At 34.5% G+C, this 11,318-nt stretch overlaps 2 protein-coding genes across 2 annotated transcripts in view; one reads left to right on the forward strand and one right to left on the reverse strand.

Annotated features, from left to right (window-relative positions):
- LOC107705628 (glutamate receptor ionotropic, kainate 1-like) overlaps positions 1-2,471 on the forward strand; it is a 19,690-nt gene extending 17,219 nt beyond the window's left edge. The window contains exons 13-14 of the mRNA XM_016509019.1: positions 652-877; positions 1,609-2,471. Coding sequence (XP_016364505.1) covers positions 652-877; positions 1,609-1,898 — 516 coding nt within the window. The 3' untranslated portion in view covers positions 1,899-2,471. The remainder of the gene's footprint in view (positions 1-651; positions 878-1,608) is intronic.
- A 5,350-nt stretch (positions 2,472-7,821) lies between these two features.
- The window catches only part of LOC107705629 (NACHT, LRR and PYD domains-containing protein 3-like), an 11,285-nt gene continuing 7,788 nt past the window's right edge, over positions 7,822-11,318 (reverse strand). Inside the window, exons 3-5 of the mRNA XM_016509020.1 lie at positions 8,720-8,893; positions 8,210-8,306; positions 7,822-7,926 (exon numbers count right to left, since the gene is read on the reverse strand). Of these exons, the coding sequence (XP_016364506.1) occupies positions 7,822-7,926; positions 8,210-8,306; positions 8,720-8,893 (376 nt within the window). The remainder of the gene's footprint in view (positions 7,927-8,209; positions 8,307-8,719; positions 8,894-11,318) is intronic.

Below are 11,318 nucleotides of genomic sequence, written 5' to 3' on the forward strand. Positions count from 1 at the left end.
CGAGCTGTAATGGCGTAGCTCTATTCTGGAAAAGGGGGCGGGGATCAGCAGCTCATTTGCATTTAAAGAGACAGGCCCGAAAAACAGCGTGTTTCTGCTTCCACTCCAAATAGGCATTTTCAAAATTATATAATAAATGATCTGTGGAGTATTTTGAGCTGAAACTTCACAGACACATTCTGGGGACACCAGAGACTTATATTACATATTGTAAAAAGGGGCATAATATGTCACCTTTAAGATTTTTTTTTACAGATGATCCTAATTTATTGTATTAATTTATTTTATGATTTAACTTAATTTGATCATTTTAATGTTAATTTAAAATTATTTAATTTTATTATTTAATTTTATTTTGTTATTTTATATTTTCATTTAATTTTATTATTTCATTTTTTTATTTTATTTCATTGTATTATTTTATGTTATTTTATATTATTTTTTTATTTATTTTATATTTTATTTATTTTTTATAATTTTTTTTTTTACTTCAGTAAAGTCTGTCACACACCTTTAAGTGGCTGCTTGCATTAATATAAACATTTTCATTTATGCTTTTGATATATGCTGCCAAAGCGACATTTAAGGTATATATTTGTTGAAAATCGAACCCATGAGCTCTACTATAATACAATCATACATCTTTTGCAGAAATCAAAGATCTCCACCTATGAGAAGATGTGGGCGTTCATGAGCAGCCGGAAGAACACGGCGCTGGTGAAGAATAACAGAGAGGGAATCCAGCGTGTTATGACCACAGATTACGCTCTTCTGATGGAGTCCACCAGCATCGAGTACATCAGCCAGAGAAACTGCAACCTCACGCAGATCGGAGGACTCATCGACTCAAAGGGCTACGGAGTCGGCACTCCTATTGGTACAATTACATAAAACACTCATTTGTCAAAAATGTTCAAGTAATGCTGAGATACAGCATTTGTTTGTAAAACTATTATTAAATGTTAAAATTAACATTAACAAAAACTATTAAATGCTTTAGAAGTATTTGTCATTGTTAGTTCATGTTAAGTAATGTAGTTAACTAATGTTAAGTGAAAAGTTATTGTAAAGTGTTACCAAAAAAAATCTTTATAGATATTTTTAGTTAAAAAGTTTATTTAGTTAGTTAGTTTTTACATTTGTATTTTTCAGTTAGAGGAACCATAATTCGGACAAGTGATATTTTGCAATATTTTATCATATGTATTCATATGTGCACATATAGCATAATATGGTGCTGATTACAGAAATGGAAACATTTAATACTTTACCTTTTGTCTTTTTTCTTAAACTTGAAAAATAGAAGTTCTGTCATTTTGAAAATATTTAGTAGTCACACTTTCTAGAAAAATGGACTATATTTATATATAGTGTATATTATTTTATTTGTTTGTTTGTTACTTTTTTATGGTTTTAGTTTCAGTTTAATTTAAATATAATAACCTTGAATTAAACTAAACAAAAATGAAAAACCTTGGCAACTTGCTGAAATGAATAAGTTATTTGTTATTATTTTAGTTAAAGTTTATTTTATTTCTAGTAACAAAAATGTTAGTTTTTTTACGGTTTCAGTTTTAGTTAATGATAGTAACTCTGGGTCTCTCTCAGGCTCCCCGTATCGTGACAAGGTGACCATCGCCATCCTGCAGTTACAGGAGGAGGGGAAACTGCACATGATGAAGGAGAAGTGGTGGCGAGGAAACGGCTGTCCTGAGGAGGACAGTAAAGAGGCCAGCGCTCTGGGAGTGGAGAACATCGGAGGAATCTTCATCGTGCTGGCGGCTGGACTCGTCCTGTCTGTGTTCGTGGCCATCGGCGAGTTTATCTATAAGTCCAGGAGGAACCTGGACATCGAGGAGGTGAGCGTGGGACAGTGTGAATGGCACAAAAAATACTGATGGAGATGGTGGACAACGCAGGACTTCAGAGGACGTCAGTGGGAGTTTTATAATGTACTTTTGCTCCTCGACCTTATTAAATCCAAACACGCTGACGAAACATTACTTGTATGATGTCAGCTGTGTGAGAACTGGTGGCGACGTTGGATACTGAGCAACATTTTTTTTAAACATTTTTTATTTTCAGATGGACAAAAAGGCATCTGTCAGTGAGATGTGAATCAAGACAGGAGTGTAAGTTTGCAGTTTAACTATTACGCCAGTTACTGTATCGTTGAGTAGTTCACTCCCATGTAGTTTGTATTTAGATTTAAAAGACTTGAACGTTTTATTCTTTACAGACATATTCCTCCTTAATCTAATTTATGATAAGGCATGTCTGTGAGTTTTATTATAGGTGATGTGTGTAATTTTTCATGTTGAAATGAGTCAATTATACATCATTGATTCATAGGTTGATTTTCCAGAAGAGTGCAAACAACATTATTCTGTTTTTTTTTTCTTTTAAACATTTTTATGTGAAATTAATTAAAATTTATTGCAATATGGGGAAGTCAGTGTGGTTTTCAGGTTTAAAAAAAGGATACATTTATTTGGAAAATCTCTAAATAGGTTAGATTTATGTATTTTTCAGTTAAAACATTTTTACAGTAAAATCTTCACATGTATAACATTAAAATATCATCAGTTTCTCAAAATGGAACTTAGAGTAGTTTCTCAATAATGATGATTAATTTGTTATTTTTAAGGAACATTACTGTTTTAACATGCATGAAATGTCAAATAGTAGATGGGGAAACCTGTTTGAAAACCTTTTTTGCATTTCCATTTGATGTAGAAATTACATACTTCACCTTTAAAGGCTCATTCTGACTGTCTTAGCCTTTCTCTTATGAAATGACTTATTTTATTTAACGACTGTTGGTAACATTTGTCTTAAAGTCGTGTGTATACGAACCCTTTTTTATGTCTATAATGCTGACGAAGAACCAGCATTACATGAGTCCTAACCAGACGTGAGGCGTTAAGTCATTTTTCTGTCCTCATTCAAATTGAAAATGCAGAGCGAAGTGACAAAATCATAGCTGAACAGAGTATATGTGATGTTTTAGATGCAATATGGGGGAATTTTGAGAATGCGCAACACACCTAAATGTCATGGCTCTTTTCTTAGGACAAAACCTCCAATTAACAGGCTGGTTACATTTTATTCAGTCTACAGGTGCAAGACTTTGTCTTTATGTTTTCATCATTTCTGCTTTTGTATTGTTTGACACTTATGAAAATGCATATAAATATTTTATCACTTTGAAATTATTTCTTTATGAGCACAATATATGTGTTTTCCTTGGTTTCTTGATTTATTTCCTTTTTATTATTTGCCTCTTGTAGTTTGATAAGTGCTTTAATGATTTTTGGCATGTAAAGTTTCTTTCAGGGATGGACATCCAGTCTTCTGCATCTGAAAATACCATGGGCTGTGATTGAATTCTATTTTATTATTGAACCTCTTTAGTGATGGGCTTCTGCATTGTTATTTCTTAAACTCCCTTTTTTAAAGTTGCAGTATGTAACTTTTTGGCTTAAAAATGAACAAAAATCGGTTATTAAGGAAAGCCTTATCTTACCTCGATTCGCAACGGTAGGCTTATTGATTTATAATTTGAGGTGTCGGGTCCGATTTCGTGGGAAACTGGCATCTTTGCGTGGTTACGTCATGTCCGTAAACAGAAAGAAGACCCGGCTAATTCTATGGCATGAGTTTGGAGCATTTGTAGCTTGTTCTTACAACAGCTGCATTTAAACATGTCATCTCGATGGCTGCTTTTAATTGGTATAAGTTATAAACAACAATCATCGTTAACATCTGGGGAACCTGGTGTCAAAACTAAGAAACCTCAAACTTTGCAGCGTCCGTAGTCAAAATGCTGCAGAAGCCTGTGCCAAAAAGAGAGTAAATATCTGCATGTCTTTTAAAGGGGTGGTTCACTGTTTTTTTTTCTAGGCTTGATTGTGTTTATGGGGTGCAGTCTAACGTGTTAATGCTTAGTTTAAAAAAAAACGCATTATTTTTCACATAATTTACCTGTTTTCCACACCGCTCTGTCCCTTCTCTGAGAAACGCAAGGGCGGGGTTTATCTGGGTCTGTTACGTCCCGAACCCGGAAAGTAACGTGTTGTAGTCCCTACCAGACGTTTTTGTAGGCATTAAACTGCCAGAATTTTAAAAGACGATATCTCCGTTTGCATTGAACTTTCAACTTTCAGAACTTTCGTAACTTTGCAGATATTGTTTATGCTCAAACAGCAACATTACACACTAACTAACGTTAAAAAAGTGAAATCGCAATCAACCACCCTTTTAGGAAGCGGCGATCTGAAGACATTCAGAACTGACGCAGTGATGAACAGGTAAGTCATTTCAGTGGCTCAACAGGCATCTAGCTAACATTAGAGCACTTGTTCGCTGGATTCAGATAGGTATTGAGCTTCCTTTGTTGTGTTTGTCGTTTTGCTGTGGTCAGTGAGGTAAGTGGCACTTCTTTTCTGTTGGCTATGCGTCAGAGCAGTTCTGCTGCATAAATGTTACTTGTTCAGATGATTTTTTTTCCAGATATATGCCTAGTGGGACATATGTGGATGTGCAATGACAGATGCGCTCTGATGTGTGCTGTGGTGATCACCGATTGATCCGCGCACAGGAGCAGTGCCGAAGCAACTTGCGTTTTTATGTTTCAAACAGAGATGGCGATAAAGAGGCAAAAGTTACGTACTGCAGCTTTAAGGGAAAAGTTCATCCAAAAATGAAAATCGTCATTTACTCATTTTGTTCCAAATTTGTTGTGTTTTCAGTTCATATGGTGATTAAGCTTTCAATCTCCAAAAAAAAAAAAATATATATATATATATATGTATCTATATATAATAAAAAATAAAGCATCATAAAAGTAGTTCACATGACTTATGCTAAATATTTCAAGTCAATATTTCTCAAGTCATACAATAGCTTTGTTGCTTTTGTCCCAAATGCTTCAGCACTCATTACCACTGCTGTTTGGTGACTGAAACCTTTCACTTTTGGGTGAACTATTGCTTTCTTGTAAGCCTTTACAAGTTTTTTCTGAATATTTGAAGATCAGGTGACTGTATGGAGGTACTATGGAGCTTCGAGGGCTTGACATCTCTCCACAGGTTTGGTAAAATCCTCCTTGAAACCTCTGATAGAGGATATACTCTGTAGTGAATGTGCTAGTCTTTGTCAGTTTTTCACCTCTCATGTTTCACAATTTCCATATTATTATGAGTGCTGGCTTCAGGGCTCGACCCATCAAAAGAATAATCTCTGAATTCATAAGAGACCTGTGAAATGATTCCATGCAAATGAAGATCAGATCAGATGTCTTGTGTACAGTGTGTGTGTGATTTCTGCCTCCCTCCAAAGGCGCTGGGGGTTTTACGTGAAAGGACACTGAATGGAAAAAGTCTTGCTCTCATTTCTTTCACCCTTTTCAGACCTTTTGAATTTGTCCATGTGAAGAACCTGAAGGTGAAACAAACACATCAACCTCCTCAAAACTGGGTACAAATGTACACACTTGTTTTCTCTCTGCTTTTGACTATTATTTATTCTGTCAGGGACAAAAAAAAAAAAAAAGTAAAAAAAAAATAATAATAATTAAAAGAAATCGAGGAAACATTGAGTGCAGATACAGATACTTGATCTAATGCTAAAATGTTTAAACATTTTTCTTTGCTATAAAAAACTTTTGTATGAGACATTACTGCCGTCACATCACATCAGCAGATTCATTTCAGAGGAAAAACACAGCCAGAGATATTATAATATTCATATTACAGCCTGAGATATGAATGAAAAACTTATCATTTACACACAGAGACAATGTAAGAATTAAACTCTCATTAAATACAATTTAAAGTACAGAGACTAAAGTGGAGCTGAATTAAAACATTCTCCAATTACACACACATGAGGCCTGTTTAAAAAAAAAAAAAAAAAGTAAAAAAAAAATAATAATAATTAAAAGAAATCGAGGAAACATTGAGTGCAGATACAGATACTTGATCTAATGCTAAAATGTTTAAACATTTTTCTTTGCTATAAAAAACTTTTTGGGGTTACAAAACTTTTTTTTTCATCAACTTTTATCACCTATGAAAGGAAATGATATAGGCTAATTTTCACACGTTTTTTGGTCTAGTTAGTGAACAAGGGAATAGTATGGAAGCTCATTTCCATCAGAGAAGAAAAATATTATGCTTTGGTAAATTATAATTATGAGATAAAAAGTCAAGATTATTGGATACGAAGTCATAATTGAAATAAAATCGAAATTATGAGTTAAAAAGTCAAAATGACAAAAAATCATAATCATTAGACACCAAGTCGTAATTATGAGATAAAAAATGTATTGACATAAATAGTCAAAATTATGACATACTGTCATTATGAGTTAAATGACTGAATGATGACATCAAAATTCCTAATTATGAAATAAATGACAAATTATGGAATTAAAAAGTTGAAAGTATGACAGTCAAAAAAAGTCAAACTTATGACATACTATGTCATTATTATGAAATAAATGAGAAAAGTTGAGAAAGTAAGAAATGACTGAATTGTAATTATGACATAATTGTGACAAAAATTTCACTTTTTATGTCATAATGACATCTTATAATTTTGACTTTTTATCTTATAATTATGACTTTATCTCATAATTCAGATTTTTCAAAGCTTGTTTTTTTTTCTTATGTGGCAGAAATGGGCTTCCATAGAAGGGTAAAGGTGTAGTGTAGGATGCTTTTTCCACAGAGCATCTCTTCTGCTGAATGAGTTTGAGCTGCACAGAAGCTTGAAAGGAGCTTTTGCATTAATCTGTGGTTGAGATGACAGTCTGAGGTTTGTATTTTTGATGAACTCTGGGATTGAGTATAAGACTGCTTTCATTTTTGTTCACTGAACCGTAATCCTCTAAACCTGCTTTCTTAATCAAAACGGAGAGTTTTTAATCTAGCGTCGCACAGCGCAGGATTATGGAACTATGACCTTGTGCTGCAGCACAGCTGTTTCCTCCTCAGAGCAGCTCTCCATATTGTAGTACTTGTAACGTCTGGAATAATCAGACTCGTCGTATCTTTCTCTGCATGTGTGATTAACCTCCTCTGTTATTAGTGTGACTCTGCCCATCTCCTCTCTGCACGTTTAACAACTTTAAATATTTCTCTAAGATAGGGAACAATAAGGCCCCTTGAATGTAGTTTTTCCCTAAAATACTATGACAACAAATCCCACCATACTTACAATATTATACCTTAATAGATTGTTTTGCATAAGTGGGGAGGAATGTAATTATTGTGACGAGTGGGTTCTTATTAACTGTAGAGTCTTAGAAGTACTCTTAGAAGAGTACTCTTAGAAGTACATCGTTCATTAATATCATAAGTAATCAAGTATATAAAATATTATAAAATGTCAAATGTCATTGAAATTGACAAGGAAAAGAGATCAAACTGTAACATTTCTATTTACGTAAATAGTCAATAATAGTAAATGTTAATAGCTTTGCTAATTCTTTAAATGCATACACTGTTATGGCAATAATAAAGGTTTTTTTGTGTGTGTGTTTTGATCATCAAACATCAAATTGACAATGTACTAGAAAAAAATACTGAAATAATTAGCATTTTTTTGTGCTGGTAAGGCAGAAGAAAAGCAATTCCTTCCCTCAGTAACCCTGCATCTAAAATGCTTTCACCTATACCTCAAATGCATAGAGAATGTTTTCAAATATTACAATCTTATTTTAGCACAAGTGTAAGATCATTATAAAAGCTATTTCATAATAAAAAAAATACCTGCAAAAAGAGAAAAATTACATTACAAAGTCACAAATCACAGTGATCACTGTGTGTCTCTGTGTCTTGAGTCTCTGTTGATCGTGTGACTGTGTGTCTCTGTAGCAGCTGATCCTGAGGAAACTGGACTGACGTCTAAATACTGAGAGTCCTACAATAAAACACACGGACAGTCACATATGAGTATGAGACATTACTGCCGTCACATCACATCAGCAGATTCATTTCAGAGGAAAAACACAGCCAGAGATATTATAATATTCATATTACAGCCTGAGATATGAATGAAAAACTTATCATTTACACACAGAGACAATGTAAGAATTAAACTCTCATTAAATACAATTTAAAGTACAGAGACTAAAGTGGAGCTGAATTAAAACATTCTCCAATTACACACACATGAGGCCTGTTTAAAAAAAAAAAAAAAAAGCTTTAAAGGGGCTAAGATGTCTCAGGTGTGAGGGGTTTGATCTCAGAGCTGAAGCCAGAGCAGCACAACCTTCACCTGTGATGCCACAATCTCTTAACCTGTAGAGAATGACAAAATGTGAACTGTAGTTGAAGTGTCTGTAGTTTGTCATTGCTTCTGGTCTCAGAGCAGAAGTGGCGATATAATGACAAGCACTGCCACATACTGCTGCTGATAGAATGAGATTTATCAATGTTGATGCTCAATGGTGCTGTTTGAAACTGTCATGTGCTTCAGGACTGAACAGTTAAATAAGATATAATAACTGTCATGCTTGGTCTTTTGCAGCTTATAAACTGAATAGTAATATGATGAACTGAATAGAGACATTCAAGGTGTAATGAGATCATTTGTGCTGAGATTTAGTGTGTTTACTGAACATTTATTTTCCAAGCTGATTTTAGAATTTACATTAAAGGACACGTCTTACTGAGGACAAAAACGTGTGTGACTGTCAGAGAGATGATCTTACCACAGTTTCTCCAGTTTACAGTGAGAATCTTTAAGTCCAGTGCAGAGAACCCTCACACCCAAATCTCGTAGATTATTCCAAGACAGAACCAGTTCTCTCAGATGTGAGGGGTTTGAGCTCAGAAATGAAGCCAGAGCAGCACAACCTTCAGCTGTGACACCACAATCCCACAACCTGTAGAGAACAATGACACACTCTTCACTCTCTCAGCTCAGATTAGTGTTGGGTGGAAAATAATGAATGATCAATTTTATTAGATTCTCATTCTGATGCACTGATATTGATTCTGACATCCCAAGAATCAACATTTTAGTCTATGCTGTTTTCAGTTGATGTATGAACAAAACTTCCAATAAGTCTTTCAATGACAAATTCAGAGGTCTCAATATAAACGTTCTCTGTCAACTCAAGAGTTTGTGATTAACTCAAGTGCGCATGCACCTGAAAGTGTGACATGTGCAGCAAACAGCCAATCACACGGAACATGGAGCGTGATCAGTTTGATTCACTTCTCACAGGAGTCTGCATAATTCACTTCTCTGATTCACTTCTCTTAAATGCATTTACAAGGCAGGAATAAGCACTGCTGCTGCAGTAAAATTTTGAGAAGGCAGCAGAAAGAAAATATGTGACTCTTAATTTGAACTTAATAATTTATAGTTTCACAAACAGCTACATACATAAAATATGCAAGTTTAGTCATTTTAAAAGATTTATATATTAAAGCTTATTTATATGTAATATGTATTTAAAATAATTTAAATGGAAAGTTTAATATTAATTGCCAGTTCATATAATAAACATGAAAGTATTATATGAATTATAAATAATTATAATCAGGGGTGCACATAAGTTTTTCAGCCTGCTTCTCATATGAGAACCTGGAGATTTGGTTTGGTCCTCACATTTACAAATAAATTAATAATAGTGATAATATTATTGCACTTTATTTAGTTTTTTTTTTAAATAAAATAATAAACTAAATAATAAAGTGTGATAATAATATTTTATTTTAAAATAAAAAGGGAGTATTAAATACAAATACAATTATTTTATAGTAAACAAAAATAAAATGCTAATATTTTTTATACTTTTTTTTTTATTATTATTATTTTAATGTGAACCTTAATTATTATTTTTTTATTTGAATTATTTTATTTTTTCATTTTCAAACTTAAAATCACCAAGCTTTTATTTTGGCGGGTTGGCAGCAAGTAAATATATGCTCTTCCGGGTTTAGCGTCAGTGAATGAAATGTCATAGTTTTGCATTGTGCTTTGAAAATGTTAGCGGGTAGCCTAGATTTATGCTTTCAGTTTGAATAGAAATCTTATACAGTACAGTTTGTCGATCTAAAATGGTAATTGTGCAGTAACAGCTGTCAACCATGTCAGTACGCAAACGCGCGCTCTGAACTAATTTACACAGCGCATTTCTAATTTTGGTCGCGCATGCGGACCACTTATGTGCACCCATGATTATAATTCATATAATATAAGTATAATAAATAATTAGCAGTAAAAGAGTGCCAATTTTGGCTTAAAGGGGTCCTATTATGCTCTTTTACATTGTCTTGAATTTGTTTTGGGGCTGTACTAGAACATGCTCTCATGCTCGGTGGTTCGAAAAACCCATTATTTTTTACATAATTTACATTATTAAAATACCTTTCTCACCATCCTGGCCCAACGGCTCGATTAGTTCCGGGTTTGATGAAGGCCCGCCTTCCGAAATGTGATGTGATTGGTTAGCTGTCCCAGTGCGTTGTGATTGGCGAACAGCTTAGACGGTTGCACTCAATGTATGGGAAATACATTGAGTCATTGAGACGACAGGGGGAAGTCGTGGCCTAATGGTTAGAGAGTCGGACTCGTAACTCAAAGGTTGCGGGTAAGTATGGGAAACCATACTTGACCACATGTCACGTCACTTTCACTTTCACTTTCACACTGTAGTCTCATAATTGAAGTGTAAATTCTGCAGATTACATCAAATATTTGTTTATTTTTAATAAATAAAGAACTATTTTTTAAGTCAATTATTAAAACATTACATATGTTACATAGGCTGATTTATCCATTTTAAAGTATTTGGGATTTTAAGAACAAGTGGAAAATGTGCTGAATGTTTCATTTCATCCAAGTGAAATTAGCAAGCAGTTAGACTGAATTTACATTCGTTTTAAACGCGGAGCCATGCGCGAGTCGACACAGGTTGCGCGCGTGCGTCAAGCCTCATCCATACTGCCAGATGCGCTCATGAAGACTTGCGGTGCGGAGCCGGGTGCGAGTATAAACGAGCATTACGAGACAGGCTGCGTGAGTGCAGCAAGCATTAACGGCTCTTCCGTGACGCAGGATTCGCGCCGTGTGGGGCAGAGAGGAGCGAGTATGGGAAGCATTCACAGACACAGGCTGTGTGTGCGCTAGACGCCATAATCCCACTCTGTCTCTCTCCGGCTTTCGGTTTTTTTTTTATGGTGGGCGTTTATGCAGTTGGCTAGAGCAGTGCTGATTGGAGAGAACGGAGGTGCGCTCACTCTATTGGTTAGTAAGACTGCAACTCAAGACTGGCAGTCATGCATATGCTCTGGAACAGA

This window comes from Sinocyclocheilus rhinocerous, unplaced genomic scaffold (genome assembly GCF_001515625.1).
Source record: "Sinocyclocheilus rhinocerous isolate Xijiao unplaced genomic scaffold, SAMN03320098_v1.1 scaffold1616, whole genome shotgun sequence".
NCBI classification, from domain to species: Eukaryota; Metazoa; Chordata; class Actinopteri; order Cypriniformes; family Cyprinidae; genus Sinocyclocheilus; species Sinocyclocheilus rhinocerous.